The following is a 26686-nucleotide window of genomic DNA, read 5'->3' on the forward strand; positions in this document are numbered from 1 at the left end:
TTTTGTTTGGGCAAACACTGGTCAATCAATTTAATATAAACCAATTTCTCGGTGATAGTGGTGATCTTCTGTTCTTTAGTCTTTTAGGGAAACTTGGAAATTTATGGGAGTGATCAAGCATCCCCTAAAGTTGTGTGTGTGTGTGTGTGTGTGTGTGTGTGTGTGTGTGTGTGTGTGTGTGTGTGTGTAAAAATCAGGAATTTTGGGGGTCCAGATAACATCTTATAATTTGCAAAGTACTTTTTTAATAGCAACTCATGTTGAAGAATACAAATTTTCTTCTCCCGGTTTTACAGATGAGCAAGTAGAAACTCAGACATTGACTTGCCCACAAGTTACAGGGCTAGCAAGTTATGGAACTCAGACCTAGATTTCCTAATTGTAAGACCACCACTTTTCCCACTAGATTCCCATGAATTACTCTGAATTGCTCTTTCTTCTTGGCAATTGTTACACACAGGAGAGTTTTCAGAAATTCTAAGTTAGAGGCTGGAATTTTTGAAATTGTTCATTATTGTCAGCTCCATCCCCTCTCTGGGGCATTTGTGTGAAAAAAACTGAAGTAGAGCAATGTGAATGCCTGACAGTAATGTGACTAATAGCCTATGAAAGAAAGTGTTGTTTATCTTCCCTGCACTGCTGACCTGAATTCTTGTGCTCCCAAGAATTCTAGAAAGCTGGCTTGGAAGATCGACCATCTCAAAAGCCCAAGTTGGGAGTTTCAAGGATGCCCTTTTTGATCCTCAGTTACCTTCCCTGGGACTTGATGTCCTCATCTGGGTGAAATAAAGTGGTTAGATTGGATGACTTTGGAGGTCCTATCCTCCTCTCGATCTGTTTTCCTTGCATCTTGATATTGTACTTAACATTGGTATACATTGGAATATGAGAAAAAAATTTTTTTTAAACCAGTGGAGAGCATAAGAAATAAAATTGAAACTCCCTGTGGAATTTCATGTTGTTATGAAGTCTGACTTAGAGGAAATGGAGTATTGGGATTGAAAATTAATGTGGAATTTTAACAGTTTTGATGTTCATCATTTTGGGGCAGTTTAGTTTTGGCTTTAGCTTTTTGGTTTTCTGGAGTGTCATCATAATGTCTAGTGCTTAGTAAACATTTAAAAAATACTGTCCCTCAGAAAAGAAGAGCTTTATTTTCAAATATCTTAGTTTCTCTATCAAGATTATCTTCCCTTCTTTGATCAGCCTACACTAATTTTACCTAGCTGTCCTAGTAATTTAATAATCAAAAATATAGCAATCCACTTGTGTTCATCATGACTTTTATGGAAATGTTTTACATAACTTGTGCCTTCCCAATGTAATAGGATGGGGAAGGAGGGGGAGAATCTGGAACTCAAAGTTTTGAAAACAAATGTTTAAAAAAATCCACTTGGGTTCAGATTCTGGCTGAGCTTCTTGGACAGTAAAACTTTTTCCTTTTGTTTGTTTGTTTTGGGGAGCTCGGAGGTAATGGCATTAAGGGACTTGCCCCAAATCACAGAGCTAGAATGTGTCTGAGTCCAGATTCGAATCCAGATCCTTTTGACTCCAGGACAGATACTGTATCCACTGCAATCACCTAGCTGCCCTAGCAGCATAATTTAGTGGATAAAGACCTGCACTTGAGTCCTGCCTCATACATGTATTAACTGTATGATCTTAAACTTGAGCTTCATTTTTCTTATCTATAAAATAGGACTAAATAATAGCACTTAGGTGCAGTATATGTGGGAGTTGGTTTTTGTTTAACATATTAAATCCTCAGATTTAGACAGTTTAGTTAAGTACTCTCAAATTTGATACAATATTCATACTAGGCAGCCTGAGGAATCAAAAGCACAGTGATATGACAGGGAAGTTTGAACTTAAAAACCACACTCTTGTAGATCTATTGTTGAGTTGACAAGGCATTGCATGACTGTCACATTTCTCCAACTAGACAGACATCCGGGTCTGTATTTTGGCAAGAAAAGAGCTTCCAGCTGGTGAAGGGCCAGGTTCTGATTTCCACCCTGAACTGTATTAAAATGCCATGTAGGGAGTTCATTTGATCTTTTTTGTGCAGTGATGTGAGGATGTGAGGCCTAGTGGCCATTCACTTTGCAGTGAAATTGAAAATGTCCTTTAGCATATCAAGCTTTTCTAGGTACTGTATAATGGAAGCTTGTTGATTTGAAAGATGATTGTAAACTCCTTGAGGGCATGGATAAATTATCTTTTGTATATGCTAGTGTAGTGCTGTTTTTTTGTCTTTATATTAGTTATTTTACACCTTTAGTTTGTTTTAAAAAAATTTTTTAGTAAATGTCTATTATGTGTCAGCCTAAGTTAAATGCTGAGGATACAAAGAAAGTAAAAAACAGCCCCTGTCTTCAAGGATCTCACATTCTAAAGAGGAAAAACTGTTAGGAAATAATCATGTATCTGTGGAAGTTAGAGACAGGGTTAATTGGAAATAATGTCTGAAGGGAAGCACCAGCTGTATCTGAGGGAGGCAGAGCCCAATGGAACTCTTGCAGAAATAGGATTTGAGTAGAATTTTGAAAGAATGCCAGGGAAACTAGAAGAATACTCGAGGGATGTGACTGGTGAAAATGCATGGGGGTTGGAGAGTGAAGTGGAGAAAGAGCAGGCAGAGAATTGTCACTATGGATAGTCCTCAAGTGTGAGGAAGTAAACAACAAAAGACCAGGTTGTGAAAAGCTTTAAAGGCCAAGGGGGCACTTAATAAAAACTTGGTGACTTAGGAATAGCCCTTCCCTTTGAAAGAGCTGATTGGAGGATGGACTACATTGGGAGAGAATAGTTCAATAGTCCAGTAGTCTAGATCAAGAATGGACGGGAAAGCTTATCTAAAGAGTGTGTTAGAGAAGAAAAAGGAATCTCTACCTGCACCCTCTGTTGAATCTTATAAAAATATATGATATGGAAATTTTACTTGACATTGTATATGCTACCCTATCCTAGGAATCCCTCATCTTTCTGCTATGAAGCAGTTGATAGATTTTGGTGCCTTTTCTTTAGGATTGTCATTATTTTTCCCCATTAATTGGGATTCACCTTTATTTTAATGATGATGTTCTTTTGCATTTTTGCAGTTCCTCCTTCTCTCCTTTCTTTGTTGTGCAATAATAATATATTATGTTCACTTCCCTGTCCCTAGGACATTTCCTAGGAATGCTGAGTGCTTCAAGCTTTGGGATACAGTGTGGTACAGTGAAAAGATCTGTGAAGTCAGATTCTAATTCTGATTCTCACACTATGTTTTTTTAAGTTTTTTTTTTTTAAAGCTTTTTGTTTTTAAAATATATGCATTATTTTCAACATTCACCATTGCAAAATCTTGTATTCCAAATTTTTTCTCCTCCTAGACCACAAGTAATCCAAAATATGTTAAATGTACATTTATTCTATACATATTCCCACATTTATAATGCTGTACAAGAAAAATGAGATTAAAAAAACCCAAAAAGCAAGCAAACAACAACAAAAAAAAGTGAAAATACTGTGTTGTGATCCACACTCTGTCCCTCCACAGTCTCTCTCTGGGTACAGATAGTTCTTTCCATCACAAGATCTATCCTGAATCATCTCATTATTGAAAAGAACCACATCCATCAGAATTGATCATCACATAATCAAAATGCCTTTTTTGATATTAGTCAAGTCATTTACCACAAGGCAGTGGTGACTTTCCTGGGCTCCAGTTTTCCCAATTGTGAAATGAGGGCAGAAAAGGGAGATGAGCTAGCAAGCCTCCAGCATCCTTTCAGCTTTAGATCTATGATCTTATACATGAGCATTTTTTCATTCATTGCCCAAAATATCATCCTTTAAATAACTCCTATATTTCTCCTTCCTCTTCAGTTTGCTTTCTCTGTGACGTTAATCAAAAGAATTAGGTTGCATGGAAGACTTGGTGACCAAGAGCTTATGATTTAGCACCATTTTCTCATCTCTTTTCTTGGCTTATCTCTGAACTTGAGTGTCATTTCCTTTCTTTCAAAATGGAGATTAAACTGACTGGACCTGAAATAAATATCCTAAATAAGTTCAAAGCAGGAGTTAATCACTGAATGATAGGTGCAGCACAATATATTTTGTATTTAAAAGACAGAATGTCAAACTAGAAATATGTACTGTTTGGGTTGTTTGGTAATATAAACTTGAATGGGAGTAGGTTCTTAAATTATCCTTCCCCTTAAAGTCTATAATAAATTAAAGGACATTCCCTATGATTTTTTATATATATATATATATGTATGTATATATATATAATTCTAGTTTATTCATTTTGAGTTCGTGTACTCAAAACTAGTTTGTAAGAGTTTAAAAATTCATTAACTTAAATTTTATTTATACGTATATGCACATTAATATAGATGATATAGAAATCAACATAAGTAATTCGGTAATATAAGCTGCATCTATGTATAATTTAACATATGTAAGTTATAACTAGCAAAATAGTTGGAAGCTCCTAGAGTAATCACTTAAAGGTGGGAGGTGCCTTCCTTCAAAAGATTAACTTCCTTCCTCTTGTAGCCTCAAGATAACAGTTTGAGTCTGTATTATCAATGCAACCAGTTGCCTGTTTCCTGTTTCCTGCTCTGTGCGTTTTACATGTTGCATTTTCTGGTCTATTCCAGGGAAATAAGTTTGTGTTTGCGTGATGTAGTTTTTCTTTCATCTCCTCTCTCTCTTCCGATCTTAAGACACATTTGGACCTTAACCCATAATTTTTTTCTTTTACATTTGAATGGGGGGTAGGGAGAAAAAGATTAGAAATATTTTTTAAAAAGAATTCATAGAAAATTTGTGTAATATTTAATTGTCTGGCAGCTGACCATGTCTCATGAAAGTCAGCTCCTGAAGTGAGTCATCTTTAAAATACTTGTTACAGTTACATTTCTATGTACATTTTTTGCCTGACTTATATTGGAGTGGCCAGTCATGGTTACTGCTAAACAAATAGGATACTCATGGTTTCAGTCTACTTGATATACTTTCTAACTTGAAAGTCAGAACTGTATTTGGCAGTTTTATTTGTTAATAGACAAAAGAGGAAACTGTTGCAAGAGGAAAAGACCAGTTGTGAAATGGGAAGAAATATTTTATATTTGCAGTAGTGAATTTTAACTAATAGTTCCTTTAAATTTTTTTTTTCTTCAAAAAATCTTATTAAGCTGCAAAGATCTCATGGTCTAGTGAGATAGTGGCCTGTGTCCCCAAACCAGAAGCCTCACCATCAGAGCCGTGGTCTGAATTTTTTTTTTTTTTTTAAATCACAATTCTTTTGCTAAAACCTAGATGATTTAGGATCTCTTTGGCAGAGCATAGTACCTGGATTAATGAAGAGATACACACTATTACACTATCACACTGATATAATTAAACTTTATCAGTAGCGATACTATATTGTAGCTAAACTTCAATATGAATTTAGCCCACCAGTCAATGGCATCTTCTCATTAATAGCATCTTCCTCAGAGTTCTAAGGAACTTGTCTTGCCCCATGTTAATTGCTAAAACCTCTTTTCTTGCTAAAAATTTATGGATTTAGCCCTTTCTTAGCATTGTAATAAGATCTTTGCCCCTTGATTTGGAGGATGGAAAAAAAAATGAGTGTATTATGACCATTATATTTTCCATGAGTAAGACCACATGGAGTTTTGCATCAAATCCTAGGCAGAACACTTTAGCATGGGAATTGGTCACTATTAATTTCAGATCTTGCTGGTAGGTTTTTCCTTAGGTAGAGATAGAAGGTGAAGTGCTGAAATTCATGCCCTCAATACCAAAGGCAGATTAACTTGAAGACATGGAATCTATCCATGAGGAGGAAGATACAGGAAAGGAGAAATTTGGGGGTTAGCTGGAGCTCTTTGCATTTTTATTTGTTTTATTTTTAGCACGAAGAGGGGTGGATTCTAGAAGCAGAGTTTTGGAGATTTAAAGAACTCAGAAAACATTTGGTGAAATAATAATCCTATTTAGAATAACCAGGCTTTGGTTGAAGTCTTTTTTAGGGGTGGATTACCCCTCCCTCCACCTTTTTCTAGGTAGCCAGGTTTTGTTAAGATGTTGTCCCTTAAGTACCTATGGTGTACAGGGAGCTGTGCTAAGCACTTTACAAATATTCTCTCATTTGATTCTCATTTGTAAAATGAGAGGATTAGACTAATCAGTCATTAAACATTTATTATGCCCCCTCTATGTGCCAGGTCCTATGCAAAGTACTGGGGATGAAAAAAGAGTCAGACTAGATAGATGGCCTTTAAGATCCTTTCTAAGTCTGTGATCCCAAATCTAAACTTCTTTTATAATAGGGGGAGAGGGTGGAAGAAAGGAGGGGAAAAATTGGAACAAAAGGTTTTGCAATTGTCAGTGCTGAAAAATTACCCATGCATGTAACTTGTAAAGAAAAAGCTATAATAATAATAATAAAAAAAGAGTACTGAAAGACCATTCTTTTGTCTTTATTATAATGACCTGGGGGAAGGTTTCCATTTCTCCAACAGCTCTTGTATGGCATTTTTTTAAGCTGCCTTTGCTCTCTTTTCAGTTTATCAGTTGTCTTTCCTAAAATACTTTGCTCCGGGTAGACATACTATGAGTAGATGGTTTAAATTTTTGTTGCCGTATCAAAATGTTGACTCATGAGCTTAAAAACCCTCTAAAACTCCCAGATTTCTTTCGAGACAGATTGCTATCTAGCCACATCTTTCATGAGGTAGGGTTTTGTTTTGTTTTGTTTTTAACCCAAATGTAAACCTTAATCTTCATCTTTATTTCATCTAACATTTTAGATTATCAAGATCCTTTTAGAGGCTGACTCACTCTTGGCTTATAGCTGCATATTTAGCATGTTATCTGTGTGTACGTGCACATTTCCAAGAAGTAATTTTGAAGAAATAGTATAAAAAAGTCCTAAGCTGTATAATGGCAAAAAATGAGAATAAAGAATAATCCATGGAAATCTCCATTAATATCCTCTTGTTATTAAGATATTTCTTCAAATTTATTTTGACTTAGAGCTGGAAAGGTCCATAAAGGTCATATAGTCTGTCTCTTATGTATCCCCAATATTTAGCACAGTACCTAGCACATCACAGGTGCATAATAAATATTTAATGATTGACTAGTCCAAACCTCTCCATTTACAAATGAGGATCAAATGAGAAAATATTCATAAATTGCTTAGCACAGTTCTTGGTATACTTCACAAACTAAGGTCTTCTTTGCCTCAGTCCTTATAGGTAAAAGGTCTTTTATCTTCTTTCTTTGATGAATTCCTATCAACCTTTAGTATCAAAATCGGATGCCACTATCAGTCAACTGTGCTAAGTGTTGAGTATACCAAAAAAAAGGCAAAAAACAAGTCACTGTTGTTGAACCCATGATTTAAAATGGGGAAAATAGCATACAAACAAATATGTACAAATAAGATCTATTTCATTATATGACATAGATATACATGGTATTTATATTATACATGGAAATAGGCATTTATTTACATATATGCATATAATCAGTATGTTTTGTTTGTACTTAATTGCTTCATGTGGTCTTCCCCAATTTTTATCTATGCATATATGTATATTATATCACATCATAATATATAAATATAAGTTGTAGACAAGAAAGGGAAGGCATTAAGGCTTCTTTTAGGAAGTAGGATTTTAGTTGGGACCTGAAGCCAGAGAAGCCAAGAGATAAAGATTAAGAGGGAAAGAATTCCAGAACCAATGAAAATGCCCACCATCTGGAAGACGGAGTGTCAGGAACGACAACAATATAAGAACACTAGGAAGGTAGAGGAGGAGCCAGGTTGAGAAACAAAAGTAATTTCTTTGGGGAGGCAACAAATAGCACAATTAGCCTAGTGACAAAAGACTACAAATTGAGGGCCTTGATTTCCATGACAACACAGAAAAATTTTATCATGTTTTGCTCATATTATTGTGGGGTTTTTCTTAAATTTTTAAAATTCATTTTAAACTTAAATACAATGAGGAAAAAAATAACATTTCCATGTACATAACAGAATGTAGAGGGTTCAATAGAAAACAATAAATATGCATTTCAAACTTTCTACTTTTTTTGGGGGGGGGAATCTATGTAGCAAATACTACACATTGCTTTCAAAGCAATTCAGCTTTTCTGTGCTTCCTTCAAATTTTTCTTGTTCTCTGCTGTCCACTTATATTTTTTCTCTTCCACTTTAAAGAAGGCTACAATTAAACACAAATATATACATACACAGACATTACATATACACATGTACACCCTTCTGTACATATTTGTCATTTCTTTCTCTGGAGGTGGATAGTTTGAATGGCAAAGTCTGAATTTATGCCCAGTCTTCAGACTTTCTACTATACCATGTAGTGGTTTCCAGCTGTCCCTCACCTGCAATCCCAGCCATAACTGGAAATGAAAACTGGGACATGCTTTCTTGCTTTCTAGCTTTCTATGTAAATAGTTTCTTAAAATCCTGGCTGCCATCCTTACCTATGGGGCTTTTCTGGCCAAAGGAGAGAAGTATAAGGGATGCTATCAGGGAGGGAGAAGGGAAGAAAACAGGTGGAAAAGAACATATAACTAAGGGAGCTGCCAGATAAGATTTTTTTTTTCCCTCTTTGTTTTTACCAGAAAAGTTTTTTTGTAGTACTTTATTGCAGAGCATCACCTGTATAGGCCACTCTTTTTCAGTTTCTCTTAATTCCAATTGTTTTCTCTGGAGTCTACATGGAATGGAGTCACCTTTTGGTGGGGAGCTTTCTATCCTATATTGGTCCCTTTAGTCCTGTCTTTCTCATCTCCTTCCTAACAAAATTCATTTCACACAATAAAATACTTTCATTCACCACTTAACAACTTGCACTCATGATTTCCCTCTATAATACAATAAGCCTTTATTAAGCACTTGCATGCTTAATCTAGCCTTACCATCATACTGTTCTAGCAAGTCTGGATTATTTTGTGTTCCTAGAATTAGTTCTATTGCTTTCTTACTTGAGTCCCTAAAGTAAATCAACCCACATCTTTTAAGTTCCCACTATGTGGTTGACACTGTGCTTAATGCTGGGATATTTAAAAAGGCAAAATGCATTATTCTCTGTCCTCAGAGACCTTGTATTTAAGTGGAGAAGACCACATGCAAAAATATAAGATCCCTGAAAAAAAAAATCTCCCTCCCCTTTTCCCTTTTGAATTCCTTTAGAGCCCCAAACAAATGCTACCTCCTTCCTTCCCTCTTCCCATACCAGCTTAAGTCAGGAAATATGGTCTGTCTCTTTCCTCAGACCTCATAAAGTACTTTGTTTTATTGTACTTGTCCAACTCAGTCTGGCTGCTTCCTCTGAACCACATTAGTGCTGAGTCAATCTTCACTTTATATGTAATGTGAAATTCTTGTCTGATCTTCTTATAAATCTTTCACACTTGGGGAGAGAGAAAGTCCCTACTTTATGCATTGTTTTGTATCATAATGATGTTCAGCATCTCTATGTTAAGTTTCATGGCAGCATCCTCTATCTAATAAACTTTTCTTCTTGGCACCTACTACTATTACGAGGCTTCTGAAATGTTTTCTACTGAGACCCCTTTTCACCTGAGACATTTTTATGCAATTTATGTATATAAAATAGGTATACAAATCACTTATTGATGATAAATTATAAATACATTTATTTTAAAAATTCTTTCGCATACATATAATTTTATATTACTTAATAAAATGAAAGCAACTTTTTCTCTCAGACAATTGGGGTTAAGTGACTTGCCCAGGGTCACACAGCTAGGAAGTATTGAGACCAGCTTTGAACTCAGGTCCTCCTGACTTCAGGGCTGGTATTCTATTCACTGCACCACTTAGCAGCCTCCATGCTTGTTTATTTTTACATAAAGATTCTGAAATCCCATTCCAAATCCTGATTGCTCCTCAGTATATTCGAAAGATGAAATGAGAGAAAGGAGGAAAGGAGAAGAAAAACAAGGAAGAGAGAATAGGGAAGGGAGGGCTACAAAGCCAAAGAGAATGAAATCTTTGTTGGGAAGTGTTTCCTTAAGATTTGAACTATGAAAATATGGAACGTGCTCCCTTAGGAGGGTTGTAGGTTCTTCTCACTGTAGGTCTTCAGGCAAAAGGCTAGGTTTTACATGGAAGGGATTCTTTTCAAATATGAATTGGACTAGATGGCTGTCACCAGTGGGGACATTCTCCCTCTTAATATTCTGTGAATTCCATTTCTGTGTTTGTTTTGTGTTTATAAACTATATATGTGTTTTTCTATACGATTTGACTCCAAATTATATGAGCTACTTGAGAGCAAGGGCTGTTGGCACCTTATAAATGTCTGATTGATTAAATCCTCCCTCTTCTTCCAACCATTTGGTTCTGAATAGTCCTAAGAAACTCATAGGGTTAGAGATTCCCTACTAGCTTCTGAATTATGCGCCTCCATGGCCCATCTTCCAGTGTCTCCTTTTATTGTCTCATAGAGGAATTCTTCTTAGAGGATGAGGTTTATGACTTGATTGCATTTCTCCTAGGCTGGGGATTATGGAAAGAGATAGTCTTTGAAATTGGAACTTTGAAACTAATTTTTGTGCTTTCCTAATCTTAGCCTAAAAGTAGCAAAAGTTCCTTTTAATGTAATCCATCCAGTGATTGACAATTGGCAGAAGAATAAATGTTGTGCTATTTTCCTGCAAATATCTTAAATCTAGACAGTTTCATTTTGATCCTGGGCTAGGACAGTCTAACCATATTGTGACTGTGAGGCTGAAATAGACTCTAAATTAGCTGATGCTGTTTTAAACAAATTTCTTTCCTTGTCATTGCACTTGACAAGGGACTTATTTGCTGCCGTGGAAGAACTCTTGTGACAGCTCTCAGAATTTACCTGGGAATTTGTTCTTGAGGTGCATCTCCAAAGGACTTACTTATCTGATTGCAGTAGTGTTATTTCTTAAGATGCAGTTAAATAAAAACGAACCTAATTATTACCTATTATCATGATTATTATAATACAATGTTATATGACCAACTAAAGCCCTTTTTCTTCAGCAACTTCATGTTGCCTTCTTTATCCTTTCTCCTCTGCTTGAATTTCTTTTGTTGCTAGTTTCTCACTTTTCCCTTGTCTTGCTCCCAGTTCCCATTCTGGGTTCTTCTACCTTTTAAGTCAGGAGTGCAGATTCAAACAGGTGGTTGGACTCTTTTGGCTGTCTGCCCATACTCTCTGTTATACCAGGTTTGTAACATCAAAGGTCATACTGTGAGGATCTCTTTCTCTTCCTGGAACCAAGGAAGAAGATGTAGTTTACAGGGTTGAACAAAACAGGCTAGACAAATCCCTAGCAGAATGTCTAGAAGGCATAAGCCATTGTTGACAGGATTATAGGAAAATGTCCATTTACCTTGGGGGAGCTATAACCAGGTTAACCTTTTACTGATGTTGCTATGTTTTTGCTAGGAAACAAGTATTGTACAGAAGAAAATATTAGGAACCCAAGTGCTAGTTGATCTTTCTTTTTCCTTCATTCATATAGCCATGTCATACAAGGCACATAAATATAAATGCTTAATTAATGTTGGTTGGATGGAACTAAATAAATATTTGCTTGCGTATGACACAAAACATACTCCATATTTCAACGCAGAGAACTGCAGAATTAGTCTGAGCTTAATACCTTTTACTTTTGCCAAATTTTTTCCCTATCCCTACATTCAATTATGTGACTTTATATGGAGTCATGGCCCACAATTTAAAAAGCCTTGCTCTGTTATATAGTATGTATATTGGTGAAATGTTTAAAATTCAGCTGAGTTCCCCAGACCTTTTGAAATCCCATTACTTAACAATGGGAGATTTAGGTCATTGATTAGGATGAGTAAGGAATGAGATTTCCAATAGGTGGGTGAGCCACTTTCTAATTTATTGGCCAAAGGCTAGGAAAACACTTTATGTGTTTTAAACAATGTATTTTCCATGAAGAGCCCCAAGGGCTATAGTGGTTGTAGAGGGCTACCCTCAAGTTTCCCAAATGGAGTATAATGGAATATTTAAGTTTTCAGCCTAATCACTTAATGAATGGAATTTAATATATTTACTTTAGATGAAGGGCATTGGGAGTCACAAAGGGTTTTGTGAACTGAAAAATTTGAATAACTTCCAGCGTTACCAATAAGGTTTGTTTCCACTGTAATAGAATTTAGGATTTTAGAGCTGGAAGAGATCTTAAAAGTTCATTGAGTAGAACTCCTTCATTGGAGAGATGAAAACCCTCAGTCTTGAAGTTGTGACATACTCCAAAGCTACAACTATCCTGACCTCCTGAATCATGGTTCATCTTTACTAATCATGTTTTGAAATAGAACAACTAAATTAGAGTATCAAAATTCAACCAGTTTTTCTTGTTTTAGAAAATATAGTTCATTTTCATTAAAAAAATAACATTTGTTAACATATAATAGGTTTATTATTGTTATCTTAAATGAGTAATTATGTTAAAGTTGATCAGTTCTAATTTCTAAGATAGTAAATGATGATGTTATAATCCATATTACAATAAGTCTTTGGGGTTCTTTCTTTAAGCAGGTAGATGGTTCAGTAGAGTTAAATTTAGTCTCAGGTTCTAGATAGCTGTACAGTCCTGGAACTTGTCTGTGGCTTAGTTTTCTCATCTCTAAAATGGGAATTACAATAGCATTTACCTCTGAGGTTTGTTGTAACAATGAAATTTCTTTTTTTTTTTTTCCTTCAAATTTCTCACCAAATTTCAAAGTGCTAGCCAGTATTAAGAGTGTGAAGGGTAAACTATCTTTGTCTGATGTAATTGTACTTTGATCATAGGTAAATAACACCTATGCACATAATCATAGAATGTTAAAATTAGACTTTGGAGATCACCTGATTCAGTTTTTTCATCTCTCAGCCCCAAAAGGTTGGAAGTTGCCCCCAAGTTTCATAACTGTTTAGTGGTAGAATTTGAGTACTTAACAGTGTTTGTGACTGAGTGAGAAGAAGGTATTTCCTTTCTATGAGATCTGTCAGTAATATGGAGCATGAATAAATCTCCCCTGTCCCCCATCACTGAGCACAGTCCCTCATATGTAGCATGTCTTTCATAAATGAATGAATAAATTGAATTATGGAAAGTCACTAAATGAAAAAGCACTTAATACATGCCAGTTACTGTATTAAGCATTAAGGATTTAAATATGAAATTTATCTCTAAAATGTAAGATCTTAGTTGATTGTCTGGGAAGGGGTGAGAGTAATAAAGGGAATGGGACAGTGTTAGGAAGGTTGGTAATTATAAATTACCCACTTACTGACTTTCAGTCAAATGCCCAATAAAGAAGTAAAGTAACTGTTTTATTAGCATTGGGGTTTACTGTGCTTTTTTTGAAACTGTTCCTCCAAATGAGAGAGCACGCCCATTACTTTGTAGAGTTAATTATACACGATCGCCTCTGCTGAGAACGAAGTTAATTTTTTCCTCCTTTTTTCTTTTTCAGATGAACGTGAGGCTGTACAAAAGAAGACTTTTACCAAGTGGGTGAATTCACACCTTGCCCGTGTGTCCTGTCGAATCACAGATTTGTACACTGATCTTCGAGATGGACGAATGCTCATCAAACTGCTCGAGGTTCTCTCTGGAGAGAGACTTGTAAGTGAGATTTAGCTTGAATATTTATATATATAAAATACATATTTGTCTACACATTTAATATATGTGTATATGAGATATAATGCATATATATTTACGTCTGAAATATGTATTTTATAGGTATATCCATAATACCTATCTGTATGAATATATGCATACATATTATACACCTATTGTATATATACATATGTATATAATATATTCACATACATACAAAATGTTTATTTGTCTTACATACATGAGAGATTGTATGATACAGTGAAGAGAAAGCTACCCTTGAAGTCAAGAGAAACTGGATTCAAGTCTAGCCCTTGAACCATACTGGCAGTAAGATTCGTGTCAAGTTTTTTTGTTTTTTGTTTTTCCAATGATGGAGGCACTTTACTCTCCCAGAAGTTCCTCACACTCCTGACAATACAAATCTATTCTCTATTCCTATACAACTTTCATATGAATTTGTTTTCTATATTCAAATGCTAACCTATTCCATGTAGGTAATTTCATTCTTTGTACAGATATCTCTAGGACAGTATCTACCACTTAGTAGGTATTTATAAATGCTTTTTACATTGATTCTAGTTCTTCTGACTATCTGACCTTTAGCAAGTCTCTCAGTTTTCATATCTGTAAAATTAGTACAGCTCCTCTACCTTATTTCATGGTTTTTGAAAGAATCAAAGTGAAGTTGGAGGACAAAGAAACTTTGTAAACGTGAATTCTCATTGTACATATAAATTGTCATGGTTGCCCATGACCTCTGCATTGAATAGGATTTAATTTACAGAGGCTTGAATCCTGGCCTGAATTTAGTCTAAAAATGGAATTTTTATTGATTTCTTAAGGAATATTTTTTATGCTGACATTTATTTATACTCTAAAAGAGTATAGTTTTCCTCTTTCTTCTAGGACATTTCTTGGTGTTGAAGTTTTATTCTAGGGTGCAGGAATAGGTGTGTGTTACTGTCTTATTAGAAACAATGCTTCTTGTAGAATTTCTCTCACTCTCACAGGCCACGAAGCTGTCAGTCTTCCAGCAAAAAAACAATCTCCATTCAGTTTCTGGGCTCTTTTTCTGCTGGTTCTGATGTGACTTTTGTTTATGTATCTTAAACACAAGAAGCTTTAACTAGTTACTCCAAACTGATCCAACAGGTTTTGTCTCAGTATGATTTGAAAAATGGATGCTGTCTTCCAACCAGGCTTATTCATGGGCATGGATAGTGGCCAAGCTGACGCCTAGGGAGAGGGAACCCTACATCTGTAATGACATCACCAGGAAAATATGATGGTGGTGGTTGACAGTATTGCCAGAAAACCTTATTTTAACGTTTATCTCCACCCCGTCACTTGACAGTAGCAATCTGTCTTGCCCAGACCATCTCACACACCTTTGACCGCAGGCAAAAGGCTAAGATTATACCCCGTCACTATTATTAGCAACCTGGAGAGAAAATTGTCCCTTTCAGCCATTACCTATTTGATTCAGTGTAGGACATCTGGTGTGCTTTCCAGGAGGTTTATGACAGATTGCCCTGGGTAAAAACTTGGAGTCAGATTTTCCTCCCTTCCTGTCTTGCTTTCCTGCCTGTCTCTTCACGAGCTGTGCCCTGTAAAAAGACAATGAGGGGGCACATTCAGAATGAGTGCTGTATATCTACTGTTTGTTCCCTGAGTGTATAGTCTAAGTTCCTTATTTCCTTTGTTGGTTTGTGGGTCAAACCCAATAATAAACAACTAACTTAAAGGTGGGTTCCTCCATAAAATCTGGCCAGTTTTAGTGTGCTTTCTCTTTTTCCTGTTGTGGTTGTGGAAGGGACAGAGAGAGGAATGTGGGAAGAACCATTTATTCTTTTGTTCCTTGGGTATTCTAAAATGAGCCTCTCTTCTGAAAGCTGATTAGATGTGTTGTGATGTACAATTTTTAAATGGTGATTATTATTATTAATATTTTTAGCTAGTCCCTTTACTTGCCTCTTAATGCTTTACCATCGTGTTTATTTTTATCAATATTTTAGAAACTAGTGTTAAGAAAGTGACACAGAAATCATTAAAGGTCACTCAGAAAGAATCAATTTAACTTACATTCCAGTATAAAAAGCTCTGATTCTTTTTTGCAAGTAGGAATTAAAAGTTACAGAATTTATACTAAGTTTCTGGCCTTAAAAATTGAAAACTGAATAATTTGTGCCTCATAAATTAGATCAGAATCACTGGACTATTATCTTTCTTCTCTTCCATGACCATGGGGAGTAAAATTTGTGTCTCAATCAAAGATGGGACTGGAAGGGACCTGTAGGTCATTTGATTTGACTCTTGGCTTGAATAAATATATCAGATTGTTACTTAGTGACAACTACTCTGAAAACTCCCAAGCAATATAATTCTTTTATTAATAATTTGTTTCGGGCCTCCTTGATTCTCTTTTCAAAGATAAGGATTTTGTACCATGGAAGCCTACCAGACTCCTTCATATAAACTAGGAAACCTTCTTGAAAGGAGTGGATCTTCTGAGTGAGGAGCTTGTATTCAAGAGCCTAGATTTCTACTTCCCCAACTTGAAAGGAGGCAATTATTCCATCTAATCTGTTCAAATGGAGTTGAATGTAACCCATGTTAAATTCATGACATGTTATATAGGGAGGCAGAAATCATTAGATTATCTGAAGCAGGAGAGAATAATTTGGATTCAGATTTATAAGTTCTTTGCTTATTATTTTGCATCAGATATCTATCTATCTATCGATATATATATATATATATATTTTTTTTTTTTTTTTTTGCCCCCCCTCCCTTAACCTCAAATAATAAGAGTTGTAGAACTGGCAGGGACTTTGGAACCATTTCATTGAGGCCACGGTCTATTATATTTTATCTTCTCCTCCATCCTTCCCCTTCCAGTATTTAGTTTGCCTGCCCCATTGATGCTTGAGAAATGCGTGTTCAATTTGAATTCTTAGCAGGGGATTTTACTATGAGCAAACTTCTGTGATTACTGTGTGCCTTTTGTTCAGTCACATAATCCCTTTCCACCTGTCTGCAACCTCTCCCCATTTTGGTCTGATAACATTCAAGTTAAATATGAACAGTCATTATTGGAGCACATCTTGAATGCAGCAGGTAAAGTCTAAAGGCTTCCACAACTTGCACACAGTTTTTCTGACTATTCAGAAATTTCAGAGACCTGCCTACATTGCTGTTCTCTCACTATTAGGTTTTTTCTGCTGGCTGACTTTGTCTCATAGAGCTGAGAACTTATTACTGCTTGTTCACTTGAATTGTTATATCTAAAAAACTTCCAGACTAAACTGTTCTTTTACTATCCATACACACATATGATTTTCTCTGAGCTTCATGGGGAATTTCTCTTCCTCCTCCTCCTTGCGTCTTCCAAGGCATTTGGTTGATTATTAACAATACAAAAGCATTTTTTATTCTTCTTTAGTCCTTTTCCACTGAGAAGAAAATTTACTTTAAATCCTCCAAAATGATTTCTGAGGAAATCTTTCATATGTGTGTCTACCTACCTTTCTTGTATCTTGGATACCTCTTGACCATCTGGTGAAGCCTTTGAACACCATCTCAGTTCTTAAATGTGTGAAATAATATACATAAAATTGCAGGGAGACACTAATTATTAAAAAAATTAGTTATAGAAAAAATTACTTAAAATTCACAAACCCCAGCTGTAGTAAACTTGGAAGAAATCTAAGTAAATTAAATTACTTACCTGGAAAGCCCTGTGATTAAAGAGCTAAAAGATAGTCTGTAACCATTATCTTCAGATTTCAGTTCTTAAGGATATAGAACATATTCACACAACTTTTTCCTTCCTGATAGTCAACACCATCCCTAAAAATACTTAGGTGGTATGGTGGCCACAGTGCTAGAGTCAGGAAAACATGAATTCAATTATAACCTCTAACACTTAGTAATAATTTGACTCCTACATGGTCACTTCACTCTTTTTGCTTTAGTTTCATCATCTTGTAAAATGGGGTTAATAATAGTATCTGCCTTCTAATATTATTGGGAGGATAAAATGAGATACTGTTTGGAAGTTCTTTGCCAACTTGAAAGCCTGGTGCACAAAAATGTTGGTGCTGTTGTTATTGTTATTGCTATCACCATTATCAGAAGCTTGGAGACCAATCCGGGGTCCTCTTGCTAGATGCTGCCCTTTTCACAATTTTTTTTTTTTTAAATCATCCTTTTCAATCCTGTACATCCTATTTATTCTGGGATGGGATTGATGTAGGCCAGTGGTTTAAGGTTGTGTTCATATCTGTTGATAACAAGAATTTGTAGCCAAGCTTTCTAGCCCTCCTGGAGTTATTTGTGGCTCTTTTGTACTTGGGTACAAATAAAGTCAGCAACCTTAGCCTTTAGTATATCTCCTTAGTTGGGCCAATCACTTTCTAAGGAGTGTTATTATATATGTTAAAGAGAATTTAATCTTAACTTACTTGAAGGAGTCTTGGGGCAGGAGGGAAGATACTACTTCCAACACAAAAGATGATTTCACAACAAAACTCAGACAGAAGCTTTGCTATTGTTTCAGTCAACCAGGTCAATAAGCATTTATTAAGAACCTCCTCTAGTGTTAGGCACTACAAATAAAGTCTCTGACCTTGAGAAGCTCACAATCTATTTAAAAGGATGAAATAGGCTAAACTGGGATAAAGAGATAATAAAACCTGTCAAAAATATTGAGTATCTCTCACACACATAAGCACTCTGTTTGCTAGACATTGAAAGAAAATTTAAAATAGAAGATAATTTTCTTGCTTTAAGGAGTTCACAGTTTAGTTAAAAGGTCAACTTTATGGGGTTAGAGATGATCTTTATGTACAGGTGGCTGTGTCTAGTATCTCTTACAATCATGATTTGTTATATGATCTCCTTCTATCCTCATAACAACCTTGGGTAGTAGATACTGTTATAATCCTTCAGGTATCTATATGAAATGGATTTTTTAAGTTAGCTTGGTAGTTATAATCAATAATTAACTTTGTTTCTGGGGGAAATATATTATTAATTCTTGAAGTTGAAATTTATTAAATAATAGTCCAAGATAACCATGAGCAAGTCTTAGGATCTCATAGCCCTCTTGGGGTTCTAAAAGGAAGGTACTTTAAAACAGAGCCTTTAGTGAGATAAGGTTTTCTACAGAAGGGTAGGACTAATAGTAGGAAGAATAGGTTAGAACTTAAAATAGGTATAGAATTTTGGAAGGTGAACATTTCAGCTGAGGGGAAGGATTGAAGGAGGGAAATCTAGGTAGTTTGGGAAACGATGGTTTATAGAAGAAAGTTTTGGAAGAAGTAATGGTGAACCACTTGTAAGCCTGTACATGGATCACAAATGGACAAAAGGAGTAAAGTGAGGTTACACAAGGTTTTTGTTCCCTTATTTTTTAGATGGGCAAATCTCTCTTGCTCTTACATCTGGGAATTCAAAGGTTGCGTTATGTAAGAACCTACTTGGTAGTCAGACTATTGTGAAATGAATTTATTTCACAATAATAATAGGTGAGACTTAAGCTGGCCCTTGAAAGGAGAGAGGATTTGGATAGGCACTAAAGCATAGAGTGAACAGTCTAACCATGAGTAAAAGATTAAGGAAACAATGAGCAAGGTGTATTTGGAAAAAACAGAAGAGACTGGCTAGGAAGAGAATAGGCTGTTTGGGTATTAGGTTACTGTATAATGTATTATTTTAAAAAATAAAATATTGGGAGAAATGAACACCTTAGGATAAATGGCATAGATTTATCACTATGACAGCAGTTATAGTGATATTGGACTATGATAATGCTGGGCTGGGAGTCAGGAAGACTTATCTTCCTGAGTTCAAATCTGGCTTAGATATTTACTAGCTATGTGACCCTGGGCAAGACACTTAACCCTTTTTGTCTCAGTTTCCACATCTGTAAATGAGTTGGAGAAAGAAGTAGCAAACTACTCCAATATCTCTGCCAAGAAAACTTCAAATGGGGTCATGAAGGATTGGACACGTCTGAAAAGACACAACAAGAAAATAATAAAAAGAATTTAAAAATACTTCTAAAGAACCAAACTATCATTTGATGACAGTGTATTTTTTTTATTCATAAGACCAAAAATATAGAGATAGTAGGATGAAATTGTTTTTTACTTAAAAACAAAACTCTGTGTGTTTGAGATTGATTGATTGACATAGTTAGGTCTTATCTTATTACCCTCTTAATCTTCCTCCTCACCCATCCTCCATGAAGAGATGGCTATGTAGAGAGGTTTCTCCATACACCCATGACCTTATCCCATCTTCTCCAAAGGGTTACTCCCTCTCTTATCCTCATTCCCATTCTAATCTACCATCTCCCCCTATCTACTGGCTTGTTCAGTCTAAATAGAATCACACCCTTAAAAATAACTCGCATATAATTCTACCATGCCTGCTAGCTGTTGTCTTTGATTTCTCTTTCCCTTTTCAACCAAGTATCTTGAGAAAGCCGGCTCTGCTTTATCTCATTTTCTTCTAAATTTTTCTGACTTCCCACCTCATCATTTGATATTGTTTTCAGGCTTATCATTATTTATTATTATTATTATTATAATTATTATTATTACTACAGTGTTCAGTTTCACATGTTGGTTTATTGTTGTTTGTTTTTTTACATTGTTGCAGTCATCATATATGTTGTTTTCTTTATTCAGATTTCTTCAGTTTGTTTCAGTTCATATAAATCTTCTCTTCTCTGAATTTTTATTTTCCAAGTCATCTCACATTACATCATTTCCAAAGTGACCATTGATCTCTTTGATGATCAAATCCAATGGCCTTTTTGTTAGTCTCCGCCCTTGTTGACCTTTGAAGCCATAAACACTCTGCTTTAGATTTCTAGGAGCACTGCTCTTTCTTGGTTTCCTTTTTTCTGCATGACTTCTCTCAGGGTTTTTTTTTCCCCCTTGTATCTGGGGCAAACCCAATATTTGGGTGTCCCTGCAGGCGCTGTCCTAGGCACACTATACTAGAATCAGCAAACTACAGCTGTGGCCAGTAAAAATTCTTTATTTGAAGGGCCACAAAAACTGGCCTCCCCCCCAGTTCATCCCATTTCACTCTTCCCCTGCATGTGTAATCTCTCTTGAGTCTCATCAGTTTTACCTTGTCAGCATCTCTTATGGCCCTGTCTCTCTGCTTTCATGGCTGCCATCTTGGTACAGGCCCTCATTACCTTCTGATTGGTCTCTTCCTATCACCTCCACTTTGATAGCCAGTGATTTCTCATAAAACCTTCCTGCCCCTGATGCTTCAGTGGTTCCCTGTGTTTCCAGGAAGAGGGGAGGGTCGGGGAGGGGAAAGAAAGGGGAAGGTCTGTATTTGGCATTCAAAGCCCTACCTAAGCTGGCCCCTTTCTACCTTTCCAAGGCCTTAGATTTGCTACCTCAGCCGTGCACTCTGATCCAGTTCCACTTTGTGCTCTTCACATAAGATACTCCATACTAGTACGTTAACTGTCCCTCTTGTTCAGACTTGTTTTCACCACCATCTTCTGTGTTCCTTTGAGTCTTAGCTCAAATCTCCTGCCTTTCCCATCTCCTCTACTGCTACCCTGTATGTCTAGTATAAGAAAATTTTGGTATGTTGTTCTACCTGGTTACAGTATGACTTTGAAAGCAGTGGCCATGTTTTTGCCTTTCTTTGTATCTTCCAGCATTTAGTATACTCTGATAAAAGGTGAAGGTTTATTCATTGACTCATTGACATTTTGCTTCTGTTCTTGTATTCTGTCATCTGTCTTCATAAAACTATCAGAAATTACACCATAGGCTTTTGTCAATAAATGTTTTTAAAGCATAAAGGTTTACTAAGAAAAATAAGATCAGCCCTGTTTTTAAGGAACTCATAGTCTTATGGGGGAGATAACATGCAGGCAACTATATATAGATCTATAAAAAAGGGCAATTGCTAATAATTAATAGAGAGAAGACTTTGAAATTAAGAGCTTGAAAGGGATCTTATAAAGCATTTAGTTCCCAAATTTGCCATCATTTCAAAATGGAAAATTTTGAAGCAGTTTAGTAAAATTAAACATATCTGCTGAATCTGATAATGTTGGTAATGTTTTATACCCTTAGTTCCAGTCTTCTCAAAGGTTTTCTTCAAAAAGGTTTTTTCTTAATTTCCTTTACAAACATCATCATCATCATCATCATCATTATTATTATAATGTTCAATTTCAGATTTGGGAGTTTGTGTTTTTTAAAGCATTGTTGCAGTTATTTTTCTGATTAGGATTATTTAAGTTTATTTCAGTTCTTCTCTGAATTTTTATTTTTCTTGTGGCCAAGTTATATCATATTATATTCATGTACCACAATTTGTTTAGGCAACCTCCAGTCAACAAGTATCCCTTTAAAAAAAAATTTCTTTGACCATTAAATATTTTTAAATGTCTATTCTTAGACCTCACATATTAAGCACTAGCTGCGTGTCTGAGAAGGCATCAACACAGAATCTTAGACCCATATGGACTTTGGTGATCACGTAGCATGACTTTATATTATAGAAAAGGAAACTAAGGCCTAGGGGAGAGTAAATGATATGGAGAAGATCTGTCACATATCTGGATAGAGAACAATATGAAAATCTTGACTTTTCACACTTGATGTATTATTTATTCAAGTAGTACCTTCAAATTTTTTCCTGTTTGACCTTGGTCCCCATTAAAAGATGGGGCAAAAATAGTCTAGAATTTCTTCCTAGTCCACATATTCTGAGAGGGACTTCTTTTGCTTGCTCCCCTCTCATCAAGTTGGTGGCCAAATAGAACAGATTGAACATATTTTCTTTCTGCCATGTTTCGACATTACAAACAACTCCTTATTATGACCATTTAGTAGATCAGGAATTCAGCAGGTTATCATTTGCCCAAGCTCTTCTGGGAAGCACCAAAAATGGATACATGATGAGTTCTTATTTGCTTCCTTTATATTTCTCATGCTGTTAACTCAAACTGGATTCTTGAGACAAAATTTAAGTGGATGAGGACACAGTGCACAAGATGGATATATAGGGGTGTGATGTAGCCTTTTTGAACTGGTGAGCCAATTGTAAGTTTTCAGCCTTGAATATCCATTTAGCACAGTTCCTGGAACAGAGAACTTTAGGCATTGCGACACATTAGACCAAATATTGAAAATAATCTAGGCAACATTTCCATATATACCTTTAGAAAAGATTGATATGTATGTGTATGTCTCCAGAAATATTAACATATTCCAAGTCAAGAATGAAAAATGCTGTTATATTTTATAACAGAAGCTTAAGAATATCAAGAACAGTTTTAGAAGTTAACTGTGAAATCCCAGATTGAGGTATGGGATAATTCCCAATTTCTTCATTTTATGAATGAGTAAAGTGAGGTCCGAGGTCCAAGGGAGATTGAGTAACTCACCTGGGGTTAAATTCTAGGAATAGTAGAGTAGGAATTCATTTCAAAAAGCTCAATATTTCTACTAGGTACCAAGCATTAGCATGACTATATATCTCTCCTGTGCTTTGCCTAGCATTCTCTTTTGTTAGCATTTCCTTCCTCTTGTGAGGATGACATTTACTAAAATAAAAATAGCTTTAAAAAAAAAAAGTTCTACAGATGAGAATATTTACATTCTAATATAATTCTTTTCACATGGAATTTTCCACCCTTTTCTTCTGTCTGTATATTTGAATCATTTTGGGATGATGTTTCCAGAGATAGGCAAATTATAATATTAGTCTGCATTTTTACACACAGTATGTTTAATAACCCATTGTGATTTTATTAATTTGAAATTTTTAAATTTTGTATTATTTCCGTTTCTTGATAAGCAATCAGTAACCCAAAAGCTAACTTGGGTTCTAATTTTGTCCTCTTTAAATAGTTCTGTGACTTGGACAAATCATTTAATCTTTCTAAGCAGCTAGGTAGTACAACAGATAAGAGTGCTGGACTACACAATGATTTCAGAAAAGTACTATCTGTATGACAAGTCTCTTAGTTCTATTCAGCCTTAGTTTCCTTATCCATCCACCCACCCATACTTCTAGCTGTATATTCTGTATTTATTTAGATCCCCTCCCCTTGCCTCTAGCTTAGAGATGACGTTATTGTACATGAATGAACTTCAGATAATACTTAGAAGAGATTATTTGTGTACTTTGTCCTTTTCTTTCCATATCTGAACACTTCATTCTCCATTTTTCTCCCATTGCCCAGCTCATATTATATAATAGACTGTACTAGATGGAGGATGTAAAAAACAAAATAAATCTAAACAAAACTCAGAAAACAATTTACTTCATTTTTTTTGCTCCCAAGGAGCTAATATTTGGGGCTGGAATAGGGCCAGTGTTAAGATATTAAGGAAAGGTGTTTAGATATATATGGAAACAATAATGATAATATTGAAGTAGTCTTCCTATAGACTTCTATCATATAATAGTCTAATTTTAATTATTTTGTTTTTCTATGAAGCATAGTTCTTTTGCTAAATCATTTAGGTTTTCTATAAAATGAGGTCAGATGTACAAGGCTTTAAAATATATACACAACAAGGATCATAATTTATGTTTCCATATTGGAAAAAGCACACAGGTATGGGTTCTATCTTGCCCAACTCCAAAGCATTCTTCCCTTCTTCCCCAAGCACATCATTTTCAAAGTTTGCTTATTTGTCTGCCCCTCTCATTTTTTTTTCCCCCTTTGCTGTCATTATGTTAAAATTCAGTGGATTAGAGCTAGAACATTAGCATTGCTATAAATTGGGTAGCCTTTTTTTTCCCATTGTTTTTGCATATATACACTGTTTTTGGAAAATATTTGAGACAAGAAAGCTTTTATGAACAAAAGTTCATAACCCCACAAAAAGAGCATATTCCTTTCTTGTCATAATATTGTAAAAATTTCTGATTTGTGAAGCCATTTGGAAGTTTGGCTTTTTAAAAATGGAAATATCAGCATTTTATTGCCCTTTATAATTATGATGTCAGTTTAGGATCATTGCAGTGAATTCTATATGAGTAGGTTTGTTCATAGAATTGTTTGTTGAACTTAGAGATATGGAAAAACTGTTTGCCAATATCCTATCCTTTTTTATGTGACCTAAGAAAAGGAAAGGAATCCCTGGTAAAAGGCATTTTTTTCACTTTAAGAACTATATTGCTTTTGTATCTTGAGCTTTAAGAAATGATGTTCCTCCAATTCTTTTAAATATAGCTTAATCAATTATTAGAAAAAGGTGTTTGTCTCCTCTACAGTTAATTTTCTCTGCTCACTTAATTTTCATGATATTATTATTTTAGAGCTGTATGTGACCTTTTGAATCATCTAGCCTTGTTTTACAAATGAAAAAACTGAAGCCCATAGAGGTCCAAAGTTACATAGGCAGTAATATTAGTACTAGTATTTGAAACTGGGTCCTTTTATACCAACCAAGTTCATTGAGAATTTTAAACTGACAGATCTTGAGTTACTACTTAAATGTGTGACCTTGGGCAAAGTTACCTTGTGATGCTTAAAGTTACTATAAAGTTAGTTATCTCATAAGGTTCTTTTTAGCTCTCAAATCCTGTGATTTTATTATTCAGGTCTAAATTACCCTCCTATATTTTACAGATGAAGAAACTGAAATCCATAGAAATTGTGCCTTTCCAATGGTCACATAGAATTGATATCTTCTGATGCCATATTTATTGTTTTTTGAAATATAGCACTTTGCTGGGTATTTAAAAATGCAAATAAGCCAGCCAAGCAAGTATTTTGTTTTTAATGAAAAGACCACTTAGTGTGGGGTATGTTTGTTCTGATTTAATAAACTTCCTCAGTTCATGGGAGATGGTTTTTATGCCCCTGGGACATGTTATCCTGACATATTGCAAAGAACTAACTGATGTAGATCTGGAATGCTTAATGTCTTTTCAAGACTATTTTCCTGTTTGCAGATAGGAAATAGTCCTTTTTTTATTTTTTAAACTTATGATTGAGTGTACTGAAAAAAGAATTTTCTACATACCCGTTGATACTTATGTAAGGAGAGATTCAAAAATCGTGGTTTTTTTGTTGTTGGTTTTTTTTGAGAAAGCATTCTTCAAAATAAGTCTGAAGGGAACAGATAATTCTGTATTCAGGCAGGTTACATGACAGCTGTAGATTGTCTTTTAGCTATAATCTCACTTGATGAGCTCACTTGAATTGATACTGAATCAACATTTATCAAATGTGACTTTAGGGAAGGAGAAAAATTTATTTGGCCAAAAGAAAGCAATGAGACTACAGCTAAGTCTTGATTAATGCAAATAAGGCATCTTGTGATAAAGGTTGTATTACTCCAATTTTAAAAGTATATTTCCATTGAGTTGGAACCAGTGATCTTTTTTTACATTATTATAATTTTAAAAATGTAAATTTGCATACATGAGACCATTTCAGAGGGTTCTTTATTAGAACTAATTGAGGCACTTCAATACTGTTGATGAAAATCATAGCTCATCCATTTTTTCTCAATCTCTGAGGCTTTTATTTATGGTTTCTGCTAAGACCTCCACCTGGAGGCCATCCAATATTGGAGAACTGCCTCTTGATATTAAATTTAATGGGACAGAAATTGTTGCCATTGGCCATTTTCTAATCCTAGCCTCTTGAACCCATCCTGTGGAGAAAATAAGCTAAAAGGAGATAGAATAATGTTACTACTTCCTTTTATTGTACAGGAGAAAGGGCTCTGTGCCAGTCTGCTGCTGCCAATTAATTTTTGCTATCCAGAATCCAAGAGTAGTCAGATAGAGGAAGACATTTTATTTTTGTTTTTATTTTTTGAGATGTGTGACTCTGGCAAAGTCATTTATTCCTGTGTGCCTCGGTTTCCTCATCTGTAAAGTGAGCTAGAGAAGGAAAGGGAAAGGCTGTCTAGTATCTTTGCTAAGAAACCTCAAATGGGATCACAGAGTCTGACTGAAAAACAGCTAACAACAACAGATA

At 35.2% G+C, this 26686-nt stretch overlaps 1 protein-coding gene across 2 annotated transcripts in view; it reads left to right on the plus strand.

Annotated features, from left to right (window-relative positions):
• The window catches only part of SPTBN1 (spectrin beta, non-erythrocytic 1), a 265930-nt gene that overhangs the window by 153552 nt on the left and 85692 nt on the right, over positions 1-26686 (plus strand). For both annotated transcript variants that reach the window (XM_051975275.1, XM_051975276.1), the window contains one exon: positions 13535-13686. In XM_051975275.1, the coding sequence (XP_051831235.1) occupies positions 13535-13686 (152 nt within the window). The remainder of the gene's footprint in view (positions 1-13534; positions 13687-26686) is intronic.

The sequence above is a fragment of the Antechinus flavipes genome, chromosome 2 (assembly GCF_016432865.1).
Source record: "Antechinus flavipes isolate AdamAnt ecotype Samford, QLD, Australia chromosome 2, AdamAnt_v2, whole genome shotgun sequence".
Lineage (NCBI taxonomy): Eukaryota > Metazoa > Chordata > Mammalia > Dasyuromorphia > Dasyuridae > Antechinus > Antechinus flavipes.